Source organism: Tinamus guttatus, unplaced genomic scaffold (genome assembly GCF_059628265.1).
Source record: "Tinamus guttatus ecotype Peru unplaced genomic scaffold, ASM5962826v1 Tinamus_guttatus_pri_ptg000650l, whole genome shotgun sequence".
NCBI lineage: Eukaryota > Metazoa > Chordata > Aves > Tinamiformes > Tinamidae > Tinamus > Tinamus guttatus.
Window position 1 is genome coordinate 352866 of NW_028289184.1, and position 21546 is coordinate 374411.

At 42.0% G+C, this 21546-nt stretch overlaps 1 protein-coding gene across 7 annotated transcripts in view; it reads left to right on the top strand.

Annotated features, from left to right (window-relative positions):
- PHF20 (PHD finger protein 20) overlaps positions 1 to 21546 on the top strand; it is a 56599-nt gene that overhangs the window by 26831 nt on the left and 8222 nt on the right. For 2 of the 7 annotated variants that reach the window (XM_088536060.1, XM_088536059.1), the window contains 6 exons: positions 5321 to 5596; positions 10995 to 11174; positions 14113 to 14211; positions 15585 to 15746; positions 17401 to 17570; positions 19403 to 19517. In XM_088536060.1, coding sequence (XP_088392186.1) covers positions 5321 to 5596; positions 10995 to 11174; positions 14113 to 14211; positions 15585 to 15746; positions 17401 to 17570; positions 19403 to 19517 — 1002 coding nt within the window. Of the gene's footprint in view, positions 1 to 5320; positions 5597 to 10994; positions 11175 to 14091; positions 14212 to 15584; positions 15747 to 17400; positions 17571 to 19402; positions 19518 to 21546 lie in introns of all 7 variants that reach the window. The other 5 variants (XM_088536063.1, XM_088536062.1, XM_088536064.1 and 2 more) reach the window with 5 other exon arrangements.

Genomic DNA, 21546 nt, shown 5'->3' on the forward strand with positions numbered 1-21546 from the left:
CAGGGAGATCTGCTGAACTAGCTGAACCAGACGCAAGAAGCGGCGATGCAGCAACGTAACGTTTGGGTTGGCCCCAGAGGCCCGGGACGGTGTCTGTGGCAGCTCTTGGCGTGAGCGCTTCCGTCGCTCCCATGTGCCTTGCAGTGAATACTGCTGCCAAATACTGCTGCTGTGCACGCTGACGTGCAGCCCCGGGCTCTGCTGCTGTCTGGAAATGGCTTTTGGGTGCTGGATTTATTTTCATTTAATTAGGCATCTCATTTGTTATAAAACCGCCAGATGCGTAATGTCATATCTGGATATGACAATTAAGTGCCTTTAACTGGAAAAACACCTGAAGGTTGTGCAATAAGAATTGAAGAGGGTTTTTCTTGAATGTGGCCTGAAATCAAAGTATAAAATCTACTGTAGTTAATCAACATTTAAAATTGATTAATACGTGGTTTTATTGACGTAGGAATCTACAGTCCCTCCATCCTGTCAGAGATAAATTCCCTGTAGTTAAAAGTAGATTTGTATTTTCCTGTAATTATTTCTGCCTTACCTGGGAGATCCTGTTTTCATGTTCTAGCGCAGACAACCTGTCTGCTTAGGCAATAGTAAAACACGCAAAATAAAGTGTAAGGATTGAGGTGGAAGATACTTTTTCATACTTAGTATGGTACAGTAGTGTGACCACGTGGGTTTTTTTTTTCCCTATAGACTTTAATTCTCATCTTTCAATTAATGGGAGTTCATCCTCTTTCTGTGGGAGAGTATTACAAAGTGTAATAGAATGAATAACCCGCATTTTCTTCAGCATGTGGCAGGAGCGAGTGAAGCAGGCCAATAACAGATTTAACAAGCCTGATGTCTACGAAGAACGTTATTGCACTTGAAAATCAGAAAAAACAAAGGACAAGAGTAATCTTTAAAAATGTCAGTCACTGGTTGTTGGATTTAGGACTTAAAATAGCTTGTAATGGCATGTGTAACTTGGCGGGTTTGTATGCTTGCTCTGTTATAAAACGTCTATATACCTGTGTTCTGAAAGGGTAATATAGCATTGCTTGGTGATGCCTAAGTTCCTTTTTAAAATGTTCAATGAAGTTAATTGTATTTAGCTGAAGGTAAAACCCACGTGCTGCAGTATTTTGACTCCGCGAATGGTTAGGGACAGGAATTGCTGGTTAGGATTTAGCTGAGGCTGTGCCAGCAGCTTGCAGGAGAGCTTGGCCGAGGAGCCCTCTGCAGCTGCCCGCGGCCTTGCTCTGCAACCGCTCGCACTTCAGAGGGGAGCTGCCCGCGCTGTGGAGTTGGGGTTCTGCTTTCCACATCGCGAAGGTGTTAAACAAACAACGTGTGCCTGGTCATGCCTCAGGGGCTGCGCTTGCCTTGTGCTGACCGTGTGGTTACCGAGCGTCGTCCCTCGTGGCTTTGGGTCTCAGCTGAGGAGAGGTGGAAGACGCTTTGGTCCTGTCCGAGAGAGCAGCTGTGCGTCCTGCAGCCGCCTTCAAGGTACTGCCACGTCCTCTTGAGCCAAAGGGTGGAGTGATCCTCCGAACTGTACTGCTGCCTTAACCTTGTTAAGGAAGGCCTAGTGCTGCTCGTGCTGGCAGGGAAAGGTCAGCGCAGATGGAGCCTCCCAGTGCCCGTGGCCGCCAGCCCCTTCCGAGTGTCGTTTGTAATTTGTGTCATAGTGCACCGTGCGCCTGCCAGGCTGCTGGTGTCTCTCAGGTTTTCTGGTTTATTTTGCTGCAGATTTAGTGCCGGCACAAGGCGGAAATGGTGAGGAAAGAAGAATTAGTTGAATTGGTGTCCTGAGTACTTCTTGCAATGCCAAATAATGTTTCAGGTCCCAAGGTTGCAGCTTTGAGCAGGTATGGTTATTGAAAACCAGTGCATTTCAAATGCGAACTGTCTGGGAACAGGTGTATTCCAGAGCAAGTCCCGGCTCCCAAATAGGTTTTAGGATGCAGAGACAGACTCTGTTGAACAGGTAGCATTAGGCCTTAAAGGCCAACTTCATGTTTCTTTGAACAGATGAAAATGTCAGCTAGGAGCCTTTGTCATCGTGGTCCAGACTGGTGCAGTTGCTTCCAGAATACATATTTTTTTTTTTTTTTTAAGTTTGCAATTCGAGCAAAATAACAACGAAGAAGGCTGAAAATGGTGGATGGAAGCACTGGAGAATAGACACTGTAGTGAGAGACTGTGTCAGTTTAGTTTAATAAGAGATGAAGGAATAAGTTCAGCATCTGTTAGTACTTCTGCAGAGAGTGGAAAATACAGTGTGCAACAAGATGGCTTGAAACCTTCGTGTGGGGAAGGGTGAGAGTGCAGAGAATTAAGCACCCGTCTGTGTTCTGCGAGTGCCTGAGGCTGCTCAGGCTGCACATTTCTGTGCCCCTGAGAAACAATTGCCGTAGGAAAAAATAAAAGAAAACTTTCAAAAATAAAAAATACTCTGGTTATAGCCATCTCTTGGGAATTCAGTCTGCTAAATTGTGTCGTGTCGCTCTTAAATGTCTTCCTAACCTGCACTAACCTGCAGCTTGTGTCCTTTGTGTTACATAGAGCAATGAGGAAGCGAGGTTACCGAATTGGGAAGAACAGACCTTGGAGTGGAAACTCAAGGAGTTGGATTGTGTGATCAGCACTAATGTAATTGTATGCTAGATAGCGATTTTAAATTAGGGCCACTTTCAAATGTGGCTCATTTAAATGCTGGTGTTTACTCGAGACCTGGCGGATGGTAGGTCTGTCAGCAGCTTACTCTGTGTTCGGAGGGAACCCGATCCGTCCAGCTTGCCCAGCTAGCTCCTTTGCAAGGCAGAGTGCCCAAAAATCAGGAGCTGTGTCCAGATGAAGCAAAAACTATCTCAATAGTTTCATTTTTTTTGTTTATTTTTTTCTTGTTGTTACTGTGTTTAGTGAGCAAAAAGTGTGTTTTTCCCTTTAAATGCCCGTGTAACTAGTTGGCTCCAGGATGTGTTTTGGTGGCAGCTGAGGCTCTTGGGAGGCCTCTGGGTGCAGCTTTATACACCTTCCTGGCACCAGGGAACTCTGTTGTGTTACTGGAGAGGAGGGAAATGTCCCCAGTGTGGTGGCAATGGGAACAGCCCAGCTCCTGCTCTGAACCTTGTGTGATTGTGTTTTTACTACTTTGACCTGAATAATTTCTTTTGTACATTGCAGTTGGTTTTCCTCTTCTTTCCTTCCCCTTTCCCTCGTGTCTCTGTTCTTTTGTGTTTCTTAAACTCTGGCTGATCCTGTCCTGTGTTCTTCTAACTTTTAGCTGGCCAGGTAGGAGCTATTCCCTGTATCTTCTCAAGCATTTGTCCATCCCAGTGGAAGGAAAGTGCTCCGAGCTGGGACACAGAACTCCCGACAGGGCCTCCTCCTGATAGTTTTATAATCATTTCTCTTGTCATCTTCATAATACTTGTTGAATAAATCTTCTGACCTTCTTGCCCCTTTCTTGCTGCAGATGAAGACTGGTTTTCCTTTGTCATGTCACCAGAATTGAAACAAATTCCCTTTAGTTGTCATGAGTTCTGTTTTCCAGCATTGCATCCGAGCACCATTCTATGCTCCCCCAAGCCACTTCACTGACTGTTTCTGAAATCCATTTACTTGGTTCTTTATGAGCTCGTGTGGATGGTGCCCATTATAGTCGCACTCCAGGGCAAGCGGATCATCCTTTGCCAGCACGGTTCAGGCAGCTGGGGCGATTGCAGTCTCACTACCAAAACAGCTTGAAGCAGCTTCCCTGGGGCGCTGCCCAAACCTCCTCCCTCTTCTCCTTGTCCCGATCCTTAAGAACCACCCGAGCAATGTCTTCCTTTTTGCGTTTTTTCCCCCCACATGTAACTGGATAGTCCTTTAACCAGCCCAGGTGCGCCCCGGAATCCTTCCCGTGGAGCAGCGCCTGCGTTGCCCCGGCCCCTGGCTGACCGGGTCCTGTTTCTTTACATAACAGTAGTTACAGCTGAATATACTCTGTGGGCGGTGTGCTTTACATGGCTCTGACGTAACCTTTGGATATGCAGCTCAATAGAGTTTCCCAATTTGGTTGCTATACCCTAAAAAGTTCTCAACAAGCTATCCTGTGTTCTTCTGCCTGACTTATCTTGATGCTGTCTTTAACTCTCACATTTACTTATTCCTACGTGTATAACCCTGCAGGAAATCTTTACTGCAATTGTCTGAAATGTTTTTGGGTCCTTTTGTGCTCCTCATTTTCAGTTATTCCTGATTAATGTCTAATTTTAATTAATGCACTATGTACTTTTGATTTTGCATCAATGTTGCTAAGGCTGGTTCTTTTCATTAAACGCATCCTCTTTCTTAACCTCCCAAGTTTGGTAGTACTCATAAAACTGGAAATAATGTTTTAGCTCTGGCAGAGCAAATAAAAAGGTAATACTTGGAGCTTTTCATATGACTCCATTTTCCTTTGTTTGGCAATTTGTGTTGGCAGAGAGGGAAAGCTGAGCATGTAGTAGTGATGGATAGTTGTCTGGATCTCCTATAATTGGGATATGTCAGTGTTTTCAAATCTATGTATCTCCCCAGGTGCATCAGATAAAGATACTGGTGACAACAGTGTCTGATTTACTCCTAGATCAAAATGATTCTTTTGTGTATTTCTTAGTAAAAACATGAATAAATATTTTGAGAAGTGCTCAGAAGTACTCTAGAATAAATGCGTTAACTGTGTTCCGTTTGAGTCTGGAGGTGGCTTTTGATTTTTGCCACTCTTGCGGAGAAACTACCTAATTACAAAATCTCTCCTATTTGGCTTAACAGTTGCAAATAGTTTTCCTTAATTTTGTTCTTTCATTGCTGCTTCAAAATTGCAACTGATTTTAAATTTTACTGGATTTACTGGATTTTAAATTTTACACCAGCAAAGCTGGTGTTCTTGGAAACTGTTCTTACCAAAGATGTATGTAGTTAAAAGTGCTGAACAGAATGTAAGTGCAGTCAGTGTTGGACTGAACTACGAAGTCTTTGTGTGATCCACGGTCTCTGCGCTATGCGTCGTGCCATAGGTGCTCACGTTCAATGACATACGAAACACTGACATCAAGAAACACGGACATCTTGGCAAGACTTTTAGTAACATCCTAGAAGAGGGTTACTTTTCCTGTACCTGGACTATTTACCTTAAAGGTAGATATATAGCATTAGAATTTTAATTTTAGCATTTTGAGGTTAATTTACATTCGAATACGTGTGTGTGTGTGTTTTTTTTTTTTTTTTAAAAAAAAGTTTAGGTGACCATTTGATAAATATAGCAAATGCATGGGGGAATTTATCTGTTTTGTTCTTACAGTAACAAAACCTTTTAGGAGAGCAAATTTTCTTGCATCAAAAGCTGCAACTGTTGATCAAGATCACAAGTTTAGATGCAAGTTTTTGGACTGTTCAAAATCCTTCCGCAAAGCCAAGTTATTGCATTATCACATGAAATATTTTCATGGAGTGGACAAGGCTGCAGAATCACGGCAGAACCCAGTAAAAAGAAATATTCAAACTAGAAGTTCTTTGGCTTCTGAAAGAGCTAATCAAGAGAGATCTAGAAGAGGACGGACTACAGTTGTTTCCATGTGTAAGTATTGTGCTCATCTGTTCGTGCTTTTTTGTTTTGTTTTGTTTTTTCTTTAGCATCAGCAGGCAGGACCAGCACCAGCCGGTAGAGCAACAGTCAGTTTTCTTCCTTTGCACGTTAGGCCAAAGGAGTCTCTTTAGGGCTCCATCTTCTGTATTTCATGTGTCTTCAACAGTTCTTCATTTTAGAGAAGGAGAAACAGAATGGCATGTTTATACATGTTTAAGAAAAGGGAAATTTAAAGAGGTTCCCTCCCTTAGCTTGTCTTACACTCTTGTAGAACCCTCAGCATTAAACCTTTGTTCCTTTCTACTCAATTTACATTTTATTTCTTACTTGGTCTCACGTTGCATGGTGTGACTTTATGATGATATTGGTCTAGAAATCTGGTGCTGATTTCTGCAGCATTTACAGTTCTTGTTGCTGGACCTTTGGAAGAAGAACCCTGGCATTAGCAACGCAGCAGTAGCAATTTGTTGCAAGATCCTTGTACAACTAATGGGTAGTTGAAACAAAATAATCTCGGTGGTTTAAAAAGAAAAAGAAGAAAATGCTTATGTTTATAACTGCTTTGCAGCCTTGAGAATTGTGTTGGTCAACTTCTGCTTCTCGATTCGCCCTCCCAAGTGCCTGTTTTCTTTGTATCTTACAAAGATACTGTCCTTTTTGTCTGCACTTCCTTGTGAAAGAAGTGCTGCTGACAACTCATGTCCATGCTCCTGTGAACTTGGTTCTTTTCATGCTGCAGTTCCATATGAATTGTCACATCTATTTTGTCTTCTGATTGAGCCCATTTTACAACATCTGACTGCCTCTCTGCTGAAATCCTTGCCCTTGCATATGCCTCTCAATGTCTTTGCATTTGAGCTTTCATTAAGATTCTCTGTAAATACTTAGACTCTTCACAGTCTCGCAACCCGTTCCCAGAACCGTAGCTCACTGTAGCAGAACATATCCAGTCCTACTTCGCTTCATGTCCCTCTGCCCTTGCTGACATGTCCAATGAATGCTTTCTTCATTTGAGATGCTGCTCCTTTCTAGTAGATGAACTAACTAACACCCTGTTGCTGCATGTAAGCCTCTGTACGCCAGCCACTTCAGCAGCTCCAAGCAGTGCCAAGGCTCTCACGACGCCGCTGGGGCATCGAGCAGGCTGCCTGCCCGCCGCACGCTTTTCCTTAAGGGATTTCTAGTCTGCTGTCGGTGACACTGCTTAGTTGCTTCAGCTGGAGAATTTATTTTGCTGTGATTATCTGGTATTATCTGGAATCCAGCTCTGGACCCTTGCACCTCCCCTGTCCCCCCGGCACACAGTGCTGCTTTGGCACCGTCGCCTTGGCTGTGCTGGGTTGTCAGTGCATCTCCAGTGCATGGTCACTCTTAACGTGGAGCACTCTTAACCGTGCTGCACTTTGCAAGTGGCTTTCAGCACAACTGGGGGCTCCCAGTGAATGGGGAAGCAGGGGACAAGGTGGAATGTAGGGGTGGCAAGTCACCATTCTTGTCTGAGCCTGCTGCTGTGCAGCTGCCACAAGGTTCTGATTGACAGGGAAAGGTAATGTCGCTGTAACTCTTCATCATGCATCTCTGTCATTGAACGCCATCTGTTCTTGAACTCAGTGTGTTCTTAATTATTCCAATTTTTGTTCTACTGGTACCAAAAATGATGTAGAAAAGCATGTGCTGCCTCCTTGGGCTTGTGCTGTCATTTTGGCTTTACGTGCTGTTACACTATGTCCTGTTTTCCTATCCTTTCTAAAGGATCTTTTATGTTCTTAATTGCATTTCTAGGAAGGTAACCTGTAAGCAAGGTTCTGTTTATGCCTACTGAGCATTTTTGTTATCTTTGAAAAGGGATTTCAGGATGTGCTGCTTAATGAGAATACAGGCGTTCAAATACATAACTATAAGTATGGTACATGATGGGTTTGCTTGTATTTGCAATGGGTTTTGTGATTCTAGTGGTTCTAGAAAAAAAGTTGTTGTTCAACTTGTACTTCAAGTTCAAATGTACTTATTAAAAGCATTACATTTTTTTATGCAGGCGTCTAGTAAAATATTTTGCTATAAGGTACGTGTTAGTGCTTAAGTTAGCAAAAACTTCCAACTGACAAAAGACTAGAAATGAGTCTTTATTTCCCCCATGAGATGCTCTGGCTTTAGAGTCTGTCTCACAAGATTGTTTCGAAGTTTTCAAATTCTTCAAACTTGATCTGAAAGGGGCAGTAAAGCTTTAAAAAGTGTGGGTGGGTGGGGAATTATTGACTAAATCTAATGTGCAACCACTTAGTTTTCTTTACGTTGTAGGAAATTATGCAGCACTCAATTGGAAACACTTTATTCTTTCTCTCCTGATTAAAATTAAAGTTCTGACAAACTGAAAAGAATAACTCTTCATGGACTGTGTTATGGCAGGTGAGAAAGAACATAAATCAAAGTAGAGTTGCCCTGCACCGGGATGGAGACTGAAGATGCGGTGTTTGTACAGTGGCGAGTTTTGCCACTTCGTGTTGCCCTCAAAACTTTGAGCTACCAAAGTTAATTTGGAACCAACTTGCCCTGTCTCCCCCTCATGTTTCCAAGGGAATTTTTAGCCATGGTAAATTTGATTTGCATCTTTCCAAATCTGTATTTTTTTTTCCTTAATGAAGAGAGGAGAAACAACTGCCATTGCTTAATTTGTAGTTTAGAGGTTACCCGCTTGCCTGAACAGCGTGGTGCAGACATAAATGCGTTCTGGGGAGATTCAGGCAATACCTCCTTTTTCTAATTTATCAGGTAAGTAGAAGACCATCGTATTCAAATAGGTTGTTGTCTTATTGTCTCTTCTTCCGTGCCTGTTTTGGCAGTGCTAATATCTGTGTGGATTGCTACTATTTGGCCTTTCCTAACCCATTTTATATGTTTTTTATTTTTTTTTTTAATTCTAATAGTAATGCTTGTGCCTGAATTAGACCTTTCCAAGGGCAGGAAGTGTAGACTAGATGTGAGACTTATTCATTTTTTTTTCCCTGTTGTCTTCTCATAACTTGGTGAGCATCTGAAGTATGACTTGTTTCTTGAGTTTGAGTCTTTCTGAATTGGTGGTTTTCACTTCTTCCCTTTATTAAAATCTTTTAATTTAGAGGTTCAACAAATCTTTACTCCTTATGGCAGGGCTGTCTCTTCATTTGGCCATGGTAAGTGCGGACTGAACCACTTTTCCAGTCATCGGTCACTTTTTCCTAGCCATAGTCTTGGAAACTGTCTACTCCGTTAACATATTATGACACATTGTAGCTTAATAGCAGGAATACATGTAAGCAAAGAGGTCTTATTTTTACTCCTGTTCCCCTATCTCAAGATACCGAATTTTGGTTCTGGAGCAGACATCTTCATGGGAATCAAGGGCAGCTTTAGGAGGCTGTGGTTGCTGGAGCTCCTAACAGGAGCCTTTGAGGTTCGTTTTGTTTCTCTTTAGTACAGACTCATGGTACAGGCCTGACTTGTTGCCCAGGGATCCCAGAAGTGTGCATGCTTAGACGGAATTGCAAGAGAAGTTAGTTACAGCAGTACCAACAGTTCAAGGTGTTGACCCTACAAATACAGATACAAATATAAATCTGCGCTCTGCGTCTGCTTCTCTTGAAGCTCTACAAAATGATAGCTCTGTGACTGAGAAGAAACAGCAGTGGGATGTGCTCTGTGGGAAGGAAGCTTGGCTCGGTGAAGGAGGATAAAAGCGAAGTGTCAGCTGAATGTGAAGACTTTTCAAGCTCTGGTTATAACATTGCTTACATGTTTGGCTTTTTTCTCAGAGACACTCTTGCAAAGCAGTTGATTTAATGCGTAAACTTAGGTTACTGGAGTAACCTAGATGATTATGTTCTCCTATAATAATACTCCTTCCCTTTTTTCCGGATGGTTGAAGCCCTTGTAGGGCAATGCATGCTTCTAGAGAACGGTTTCAAACAGAACTCAGTTTTCAGTCATTTCATCAAACTAATTTTCATGGTTTACAAATACATAACATGACTTTCTGGGTTTTAAATGTTGTAAGGGAAGACAAACGGCCCACGAAGCCACCTATATGATGCTAAAAACTTTCTGCTTATTCCAAGGAAAGGATAAGCAATAGAGATGTTAACACAGTGTGGCTGCCGGGGGTTGCCTGACCTGTATCAGACAGTGCCATTCCTGTGGAAATGGGCTGTGATGAAAATTCTCTGTCCTGCTGTAGCTGCTGAGAAGCACCGGATCAAGTGACCGGAGGCAACCGGCTGTTACTTACATTGTGACAAAGGCCTCTCTTTCCTTGAGATTCTAGTGGAACTTGGGTGGGAGAGAACCAGAGAGATTCACTTGATGGTCTGCAGACTTCTGGATCTTTGAGCTTTGAAGGGACTCGCTTGATTCTGGAAGTTCACTACTGAGACATCTTAATATACTTCCTTTTAGTTTCAGCTTGAAATTTTTGTCAGGCCAAAGTGCTTTATTCCATTTCTTGCTTGGACTATGCTGTCTAGGACTCTTTCTTTCTGTTTTCTTTAGCTGCTGCTCAGGGTGTTGCAATTAGAGATGTCCAAATGAAAATCCCATGAGCACTTATGTCTGCAGACAGGAAAGGAATCTTTTCAATGGCCTCGAGTACTGAAAGTCAACGGCAAACGGCAGGGTTCCTCCCTGCTGGGGCCCAGCCGGCCTGCGTGTCGCGCAGCCGGAGCTTCTGTCCTCGTCTTTTTGCCATGTCCAGGAGTGATTCTGTAGAAAGATTGGCTAGCTGCTAGAAGAAATACAGCAGGAGATGAGAATTACTTAGCTTATTGAAATGGTAAATGGTGGCTCAGACAAAGCTAAGTCTGTGTATCATGCTTGTGGTTTTTTATTTTTTTTTTATCTAATAATCTTCTACTCTTGCATCTCAGTTGCATGCGACTTCTGCATTTAAAAACTGCCCTTCCTTAAATGTGCAGAGCTGCTGTAGGCCACTTGAATTAGCTTCATTTAAAGTACACTTTTGAGAACAGGCTGTGGTTTCTGCAAAGTAGTTAAGAAAGAAGAAAAGAGATTCTTTTGATTTATAAAATAGTCTGAATGTGTTTCTGTCAAACTGAGCTGTTTCTCTTTCTCTTTCCCTCTTACGTCAAACCTACATTATGTCGGGAGGAGCAAAGTTTCTGGGGAATGCATTTGTATCCTCTGTTTGTGTTTCAGAAAAACAAAACCAACATTCCAGGTTTTAGATGATCATTAAGTCAGACACTGCTTAAACTTTTCCAGTTCAGGCTGCTAGGATTGGGAGCCGAGCAGTATTTCTCATCAGAGGCCCCCCATACAGGCAACAAGAACTGCTGCTGGCAAAGGAGTTTTACATTTTGAAAATATTTAAAGTTTGGACCTCATCTGTATTCTCTTGTAGATGCTCCTCTACATATAGCCTTAAGACGTACACCATATAGACATGAAAAAATAGAAAAGAGAAGAACTTCAACTCCTGTAGATGCATTAAATAATCACCGGCATTCTGTTAGAGAACAAACCAAGAACCACGTAGAGAATGTGCTCCGGAAGCCTCAAGAAAAAGAAAGAGTTGAAAATGGTAGGCCTTTTAGTGTACAATGAGCTCTCGGAAAAGGCTTCAGCATCCTAAGGAGCCACTCGGTGCTGATATAAAACAGTCTGCTGCTTTTAGAGACTTCGGGTTTTCTACCTTGTACAATGTAAAAATTATATAAGGCATGTTTTTCCTCTTTGCATTTCAAATGAAGAATCAATTTAATGAATTTTAAATTGTCTTGCTATAATTGCTTCAGGGTTAATTTTCAGGGTTTTGGTATATAAGAATATTTTTAGGATGTAAAAAATATTAAAATATTTAAAATAGGTAAGAATCTTTCCATGCCGTTTTGCTTGATACATGTGTCTTAATTTTGTCAGTTCTTCAGTTGTGCATAGTTTTCCCACCAGTAAGTATTATAAATACTTCTGAGTGTGCTGAGAAACAGAAACTTCAGAAAGCAAAAAGTTTTTATGACTGCTTCCTATGTTACCACTTTTTATTCAGATAGCTGGTAAGAATTTGAGCTGTAAGGATGAAGAAAATGTATTTAAAAAAAAAAAGTCTGTAGTTACTGATGATACTGAGATGATGGGCTTTAAAGAATTTCTTGAGGGGGTTGTCTGACTTTATAGTCACTTAATAGTTCTGTTGGTCAAAGTAGGCAACCAGTAGTTCAGTGGGAAGCCAGTATTTACTCTTGGACATGTGTAGAAACTTTGCTGTGGAAGGTGTGAATGAGAACAAGATCCACTGATGTTTTCACTGGTCTGAAGCAATAGGGCATGTCTCATGGGAGAATCGGATGTAGAGATGAGAAGAAACTTCCACCTTTTGGGCAGGGCAAGAATTACGGGCCCGAGGAGCCCTCCCTGGAGCTTAGGGGCCTGGTGGGGTGGGTGTTTGTAGGCCTGGTAAGGTAGCTGCTCTCTGCTCGCTCTGGTCTCCTCTGAGTGCCAGCTCCCTAGACTGAAGTGTTTGCAGGAAAAGCTCCTGTTCTCTGGTAGTTTTGGAAGGTCCATTTTGTCCACACTCCATACTCTGGGTTTTATTTTTTTAAGGGGAGAATTGCTTTAATAACACAGTGTGCTCTTAAGATAGCAGCTGTATACTGAGATTTGCAAGTACTTGGCCTTTTCTTAGTCTTTTAAAACTCATACCGACTTGTTTGTCAGGAAAAAAAATGTCCCAGGTGTTTTACTATGACATACCTTGACAGTGATAACAGTAGCATATTCTGCACTTTTGGGTGAGTCTCAGGTGATCTGAGTAAGCAAAGTGATGCACAGTTTTTCCATCCACATTGATCTTACACAGAATCATAGAATCATAGAATGCTTAGGGTTGGAAGGGACCTCTAGAGGTCATCTAGTCCAACCCCCTGCGCACACAGGGTCACCTAGAGCACGTGGCACAGGACTGCATCCAAGCGGGTTTTGAAGATCTCCACAACCTCTCTGGGCAGCCTGTTCCAGCGCTCTGTCACCCTCACTCTTAAGAAATTTTTCCTTAAGTTCCTATGGAATTTTTGGTGCTTCAGTTTCCGGCCATTTCCTCTAGTCCTATCAGTGGCCACCACTGAAAAGAGACAATTACATATTCCCCCTTACATATCCCTCCTTCGCCCTTGTACAGGACAAATGGAATGACAGGGCTTGCATCGCTGTGTCCAAGAAGGGCACATCCGTGTCCCCTCTGGATCAGGATCCCGCCCCCCTCTCTCCCTGCTTGGTTTCCTTGGCCAGCAGCCCCTTTGGCAGGGGGTGTTTGTCCGAGCGGCTGTGTTCCCCCTGAAGCCCTGGCAGTCTGCAGGGCTCCGCAGCAGCTCTCCTTGCCACACACGTTCCTCTCTGGTCATCTCAGCAGGTGCTCAAGGATGTAAGAGGACGGAGGGATGCAGAGCCGAAGCGCCCGAGTTGTAGGTTTTGAACTGGATGGGCTGATAATAGTATATTGTAGGAGATTAATGTATAAGTACATGAGTTTTGTACAATAAAAATGCACTATTTTATTTCCTGAATGCATTAGCAGTTACATATTGTTCAGAGTTTTTAGATGGTTTGAGTAGGAGGAGGCTTCTGACCGTGTAGTGTCCCTAGGTGGGTTATGTGAACAATCAGAAATGGGAACAGCTTCAGGAGCAGTAGCGAGTGGCTTTATCAGCCAGGCTCTGAGCGCGAGCCCTGTGGAGATGCAGAGCTGCCTTCCACGGTCCTGAGTTGTCTGGCCGAGTTGGGAGAGCTGCTTTAGGGGCAGTGCAGCTACGGAGAAACGCGGCTGCAGAGAGCAAACGCTGGAGCCCACGAGGTGTGGGCAGAAGAGCAGGCTTGGCCGTGCCGGCCGGCGCTCGGGGCATGCTTCGCACTGAGTGCTCTAGCAGCACGCCGCGAGGGTACAGTGACCAGCAGGTACCACCAGGTCATTCAGAACACACAAAGAATTTTGTGTTCCTACAAAAATATGCTGCAAAATAGATGGAGAAAGAATAGCAGGTGCTTCCAGCTAAAACAGTTGTTTTGGTGTTGCTTTGTTTCCATGGGAAAAAAAAACTACTGGCTGAAGAACTGGGCTAGCATTGGGGTGGCTGGGTTTTTGTGGTGGGTTTGTTGTTGTTGTTTTGCTTTGTGTTTTCAGACTTGCATCATAGTGCTGAAGAAATTGTTTATGTTCAGCCAGACTTCAATTTTCTAATTATAAAATGCACATAACAAATTCCTCTATATTTTGTTGAATATTCTCTTAAGGTTGAAACTCTCTTACTACGTAGGTCCTAAGTGAGGCCAAGGACTGCTGGTATCAGCTGGCTTTGTCCGAGTACTCTTGCAATATATATATGGAACAGTCAAGTTAGCACTTAAACAAAAAAGGTCATTCCAGTCAATTGGGAACTTTTACTTTCTTTGTAGTGAGTTGGCCTAAAGTGTTAAAGTATAATTAGATGTACATATTTCTTTAAAACGGGAATATTGTCTTATTTCAGCTGTTAAAGAGCAGGAGAAGAGCAAAGAGAGAAGATCCAAAGACTATGGAAGGTCCAAATCGAAGAAGAAGAAAAAAAAGAAAAGGAAAATAAAGCCTGGTAAAGGTCTTTTTTTTTTTTCTGTAGAGGAAAATAGCTTCCTTTGTTTTGGTTGTGACTGACTGCAAACACTAAGAGCAGGCATTTCAGATGAGGCTGTTTCCTGCATTTAATCTTTTGGTTGTCATTTAGTTACGTGGTTAACACTGCTTTGTGATTGGCAAGAGAATTCCTCTTAGTTGAGGTGCTTTCCTGATCTCGAACGTCCGCTGATGATAGCAGCACAGCGTAGGTCTAGTTGCAAAACGGGTGTCCTGGAATTTCAGAGTGGATGGGGTGGAAAGGGCCTCTCGAGACAGTCCAGTCCCATGCCCCGGTTAAGGAGGGTCCTTGAGAGCCCCCGTCCAGGCAGCTCGGAGCCCCTCCGAGCAGGAGGCTCCGCCGCCTCTGCGGGCAGCCTGTGCCAGGCTCTGCCGTCCGTGCAGGGAAGAAGCTTTTCCTCAAGCTCAGACAGAACCTCCTGTGCTTCCATTCGTGCCCGTTGCCTCTCATCCAGGATTTTGACCAGGATTACATTTGAAATAATGGGCTGGTAACTTTTCATTTTTAGCCAAAACAGCCGGAGGGAATTATATTTCTCACAATGCTGGTGAATTCAGTCATAGCTATTCTCAACTTACTGGATTCATTGAATCCCATAAGATCACAGGCTGGTTTTCACCCAGCAGCGCTTGGACAGGGTGTTTCTGAGTATCTGGTCAGGGAGGGAAAGGGTTGATGTGCCCATCCTGTAGGAAGAAAAAGGTGAGAAAAGAGTTTTCAAGGGGTTATCAGGACAACAACTGTGGATATTGCTGCCTCTGCCTGTGTCCCAGGCAATTTTGATTTTCTTGTAAAATCAACTCCGTTAACTGAACAGCTTTTTGGGGACAAATTATACCAGGCTTGCCTTTACCCTTCAGTGCAAACTTGCAGCCCTTTTGCTGTTGACAGATCTTTTTTCATGTGCCTCCGGTTAGCTGTGGCAAAATCTGTTTGAACTCTAGTGCTGGTGATGCTTCTTGGGGCTGGAAATGCCCTTCCTCTCAAATACTATCCTTACTACTAGGATTCTGTTTACCAGGACCATCTGAAATGCCTGTAGGCAGGTACAGCTAGAGCAACGCGGTGCCTTTTGCCTGTGTTCTGCTTTCTGCTTTCAGCAGTGAATGACGGCTGCCATGCATAAGGTTTTGCTAGGTCAGACAATCTTTTTCCTCTAGAAAGTTTAGAAAAGTCTTTTCAGCAGCACAGTGAAGTCCTAGAGTCTTAACAAATTGGTGGTTGAATGAAATGAACAGGCCTGTTGTGTGCATGCCCGATGCTATTTCTTTTCTGCCTTCTTTCCTCAATGACGAGCTTCCAATAATAATCCATTTCTTACAATTTTGCAGAATACTCTGGAAGTGAAGAAAGCACAGATGTTTCACAGGAGCTTTCTCCTGAAAAAACAGTTGTCCCAAAATACTGTTCTGCAAATAAGTCACCTGCGCACCCAAGCACACTGCTGCAGGGTTCCGACTCTGCACAGCACAGAGGAAAGTTGAAAACAAATGGTAAGACCACCCTCCTAGGTAGTTTGCTAGTTCAGTATTTCATGGCCAGCAACTGTGTGATGGGTACTAAATACATATAAATTAGTACTTCTGAAGTGAATTTTGGCTATTCTTATGCAGGAGTGTTTTTATTTCCATTTCCCTAACTGAAGAAGTTGAACCAAATACATATGCCAGAACTGGGTGTCGCTGCTTTTTTGCTGTAATACATTCAAAATTAAAAAATAGATTTTATCCATATCTTACACAGAATGTGTTGCTTTTGAAACACCCCTGGATGTGGTTACATGTAACTGTATAAATGCAGCTTTTTACATGGGGGGCTTTCTGAGCTCAGTGATAGTCAGAAGCTGCTGAGCAGCCATTTTATTATTTCCTCATATATTTCGTAAACAACTCGCATAAAATGTGGACACTGTTCCAGCCTTCATAATGTTGTAAGGTCAAGTTTTGCAAAATTTGAATGAGAAATGTTGTAAAGGTTATATATGGGGAATATATGTTACATGTGGGAAACATTCGTTGCCTAACTGTACGGTTGTGTTGTTGGTAACCATTTAAGTGTGGGATTTTTTTGTTTGTTTCTGTGGGTGTTTTTTTGTTGTTGTTGACATGGGGGTTTTATTGTTTCATGTTATATAAGATAGTTCTACTATATGGGAAAAGGAAAAAAACATTATAAACGACTTGAACCTGATAATCACTTTTTAAAGCATTCTGTAAGTCTGTGCTCAGTCACATTATTTGGAGCATACAGTGTGGAATATATAGCTTCGTAACTAAAAATAAATTCAGCACCAAAGTAAATGAGACTTGGGATGATTGTTAGTGAAACTCTTGCATTATACTGAAGCACAGCGTGACTAACCTGTCCTTTTCAGCAGCCTTCTGGAGAGAGTGCTGTGCCTCACAGTTTGAATAAAACTTTTAACAAGTAATTCTACAATGGTTTCATGAACATTTAGCTTTCAGGTGTGTGTCTTTAATTTACAAAAGCTTGTTCTACATGAACAGTGCACTAGACTTGTTTTGCACAGTCTAAGCTTGTGAGTTTTCCTGAAAACACTGAGTTCTTCAGCTGAATTTCCAGAGTTTCCTAGAGAACTTTCCAATCCAGCAAGAAAGCTTTAGATTCTTTATCCTGGTTCTTGGCCCATGCAAACTTAGACTTTGTGTTGTGTTAAGAGCAAAGATCAGCTACTGTCTTGAATTCTTAGCCTCTGAAAGAGAGTTAGAACTGAGGTGGCTCATAAAGATCTAGTTGCTACCACAGATTTGTTCTGTGTTTCCATAGTCTTGTTTTAGCAAACTAGTTTGTGTTAAAAACAAAGAAATCCTGGCTGAACTTATATGTCTGCTTGTTTTTATACTCGACTAAAGGGACTTCATGCCTTTGCTTTGAGGCACTGTATGTTGAGTTTAGAATTTTAGTGACAAAAGCTGCTACGTGAGAGTGTTTTGAAGTAGCTGTTACTGAGCGCACAAAACTTGCGTATGTAGTAATGTTTATGAGCAGTAGATCACTGCTTGGTGCTCCTTAAGCTAGAGTGAACTGATAGGTTTAGAAGCAGTGTCTGTGTCTCAGAATGGAAACCTTGAGGTATTCGACATTTTGATTGCTCTGGATTTTTTTATCTTGCTACTCCTTGTACAGAGGAAGACACCCTGAGTGAATCATCTACGGATAGTTTGCTTTGGAGTGATGACAACTGCAGCCAGGATATCGATGTGACCACTAACCCTGACGAAGAAGTCGAAGAAAGTGATTTGGAGATTGTTCGGTGCATTTGTGAAGTAGAAGAAGAAAACGACTTCATGATTCAGGTATGAATAAAGTGGACTGTGAACGTGCATAAATTGCTTTAGCTCCCTCACAAGAGGGGCCCAAGGAGAGCGGGTCGTGGTGCAGGCGGTGCAGAACTGCGCTTGGCACTGGGGTCAAGAAGGCAGCGAGCTCTCGGCGCGAGTCAGGAACGTGGATTGCTTAAGCGACCAGATGCTCTGCTCTCCCCGCCTTTTTGTCAGCTCGTACCTGTAGAAGAGCAGGTTGGCCGTTCAGTGATGTGGAAATGCCCAAATTAACTCTGTAACTTACTGAACGTCATCTGTGTTTCATATTAGTGATCTGTTACCCAGCTCTGGATCCTGTGGTAAGGGAACTTGTTTCTTTATTTTCAGCATTGTAGTGGTGAGGCTGATCCTGCCAGAGGAGGAATACTGCATGATTAGAATAACTTTATAGGAAGGAAAGGTAGTTTCTTCCCTGTTTTTCTTGAGCCTTCGTTTGACGTTTAGAAACACAAATTTTGAAGTGTTTCCATAGCTTCCCGGGGAGGCACCGTATTGCATAAGTGAAAATGCATACAAAGTAGTTTAGTTTTGCCTTCTATTGGTGTTTAGGGTGCAAGATTCCTATGGGTGTCTGCCTTTTGAGGATAAGGCTGGGGCCTCCGAAAGTCCAAACAAAGTGATGTTCTGAACACTTGTGAATTCTTGTGTGATGCAGAGGATGCTGGGGCTGGGATTTGGCTTTGGAGGTGATTGGATGTAGATGAACCGCATGTATTTTTGTTCTAGCAGATCAAAAGCTGCTTTAAATACCTATTCAGTGGGTTGAGCTACCTTTTTCACACTCACCTTACACTTTTAGGACTGTCTTTCCATTTTGTGAGGCCAAGTCTTCGTAATGGCACATCCCAGGGAAATCTGCTCCTCTTCCCTTTTTGCATCCCCCGTTTCCTAAGGTGTTGTTTCCTCCATGCCTAGACCACCAAAGCTAACCTAATGTCACGCTCAAACTGGTGGTGCCCTGCTTCCTGCTCCGGAGCAGCAGGAAGGCTAGGACCGGTATCCATTGCAGATGAGATGTTCTTGAGTTCATGTCTTTGTAGATCAGCGAAGAGCATCTGGGGTTGCTTTGGATTTATCATCTGTATTTGTTTTAGCTCATTTGGAAACCTTTGTCTCTGCAGTAAGCTTTTGGCTTGTGCTCCAGGAAAGTAAAAAATATGCTCTATTGTGCCTCAGTGCCGCAAGCTCCCTTCTTTGTCAGTACAGTTGCTCACATCTGGAAGGACAAATGCTGAAAGAAAGGAGTTTTAAAAGCCAGAACAAATGCATCCCCACTTTCATTTTGTATTAGCAAAACTGCCTTTTGTTGAAGGAAATGAAATATTAGTGATATAGTAATGCATTGTGTTGACTGGTCCTACATAATCTAAATATCCCTTAGATTTTTATATTTGAATATGCTGATGTATTTGACTGAAGACCTTTTAACACAGAAAATTGGAGAGGGTACTGCTAAGGGAAGCTTGATTGCGTACTATTTCTGTCCTCGTTTATGTGCATATGTGTGCACATCTCCAGAAAAATTCTGATCCCCAAAGGGAACATTTTAGCACCTTTCCAGATCTGTTGCTGCCCCCTTAATATTTGTTATCATTCTCTATTAATCCATGTGGAAAATGTGTGAGGGGAGAGGGTTGACATTTCGTTGCAGTGAGATTCTTTCATGTATTTATAGCTGAATTTAGGGGTATTAATTCATCTTTTTGTTTAAAATACGTACGTGATGCTACTGTCTGCAATCGAGGTGATCATATTGAGCCTATGGGCTTCATTTCTGTTAATCTGCACTTCTTGATTTTAAACAGTGTGAAGAGTGTCTATGCTGGCAGCATGGAGTCTGCATGGGTTTGCTGGAAGATAATGTACCTGAGAAGTATACCTGCTATATCTGTCAAGATCCTCCAGGTACAGAAAGTAAAAGTTACAGAGCCTTCTTATATGTGTCATAACTTGGTTGACTTTTTATATGCATTGCAAAGATTAAACTTTGGTTTGTTCCATTTAGCTATGTCTGCAACAAGGTTAGGCCTATGCACTTCTTCAAATAAGCTAGAAAGAAATTTGCTGTTTCTCGACAGCTTTGACTTGCTTGACTCTTATTTTTGGGAGGACACTTACTATCCAAATGCATAAATACAAAATAAAATGTCTTGAGTAATGAAGTAAGAGTCGATCAGACAGTAAATTCTCTACTCCTGACCACAAAGTTGGATGATGTTGAAATGCTTCAGTACAGCTTCACTTAGTGCACAAATCTTCTCTGATTTCATGAGTGACAAAATCTTCCTGCACTGGAAATGGATGAGGTTCAGGGCTTGTGTCCGTACTTGTGAATTAGGAGGGAAGGGGGATATCTGCTTGCCTCTTCGCCAAACCCTGCTGCAGAACATTTAGATTCTGAGCTCTGCTTTTTTGGCTGTTTAAAAATACAAGCCCTTTTGGTAGTTTAATTCATTGGACTGTTACTAACTGTAGTTCATATACTAATGTTTTTTGTACTTGTAATGCATTGCTTGCAGTTAACTAAGCAGTTGCATAATTTATGTAACATTTCCTTAAGCTTCTATTTCACAATATTTAATGTTGAATTTTAACTTCTTTTAGGTCGAGTTAGTTTTAAATTTAACATCCATATGCAGATTGAAGTTGTGAACTACTTATATTCAGTAAAAAAAAAAACTGTATCGAAATGTTTTGATGTAAACACTCTTTACAACTAAGGTTTATTTTGTTTAATCATTTGTATGTGTTATTGATTTGAAGATCCTGAAACATTTATTTCTCATTTGAACTTAATCTTTATCTGTAGATAAAGATTTAAATAAGATTTCCTGGAAAAGGAGAAGTATTTCCAACTCTTTCGGTGTAAAACTGGTTTCTCCAATCAGGTTAGCCTGTCATTGACATGAAGTGAGCTACATAAAACTTGGGATCTTCACAGAATTGCTTTGAAAATTGGGAAATTGGGCATAGCCTATTTCAGTGCTGCAGCTTCTTAACAGCTCCAGTTATACTGACTGAAATTATATTTAGTGCAGTTATGCCTAAACACTCCACCCACTGTTATTTTTAAAACAGCTTTGTTTTTGTTGAATTGAGGGGGATTTTTAAGTGATTTCTTTTTAAATACTATTCACCCTTGCTTAAACATCGTCAAGGCCCTTTCAAGTGACAGATTCTTCATGCCGTAGAGGATACACAGTGGCAGATACTGTCCTACATTTCTCTTAGGTGTATTCAGCTGGAAAGGGGGTACAGTCTTTGGCTCCAAGTGCACTGCTAAGTAAATGATAGTGTAAATAGGCTTTAACTGAATAACTCCAGTGCTGTTCAGATAATCATGGAGTTCTCAAATTCTGGGTTTCATTGCTGCTGGCTGAGCTCCGTCTTCTCTCCTAGATGGTAGCTTTTCTAGCAAGTAACTCAAAACTGAATGGGTGCTGGAGGTGTTACGGGGACCTTCTCCAAAGGGCTTTCAGCCCTACCTAGCAGATTTTCTGCTTGATGCAAAGCATCTGTCTGAAGATGTTAATCAAACTAGTACAGCCTTAAGAATTTGTTTTTCCAGGTGGTATTTTTATTTGAAAGTGAGACCTTTTCAAGGTGTTGCCTCCAAGCATTAACTATTATCTTATTTGGCCTAACACTTGAATGTCCTTACGGGTATATTCTTTTCCTTTCACTGAGACAGTGCTTGTTAGCATAGAATTTAAGTCAGGAAGCATCCCTTGGGCCCATGGATGCTCATACTGAGCACGATAAGAAAATCATGTTCATGCTATTCTGTTATTACTGCCTAAAAGCAATGTAAGCCCATGTTGGCAAAGTCTGCTAACTTCTTTGTATGGCTTCCAAAGACCTTTTTTCCTTCATTGTACTGAGTTTGCCACCAAAACTTCATCACCAATTCCTTTAAAACTTGCATTTGAATGACTGCATTAATTCATGC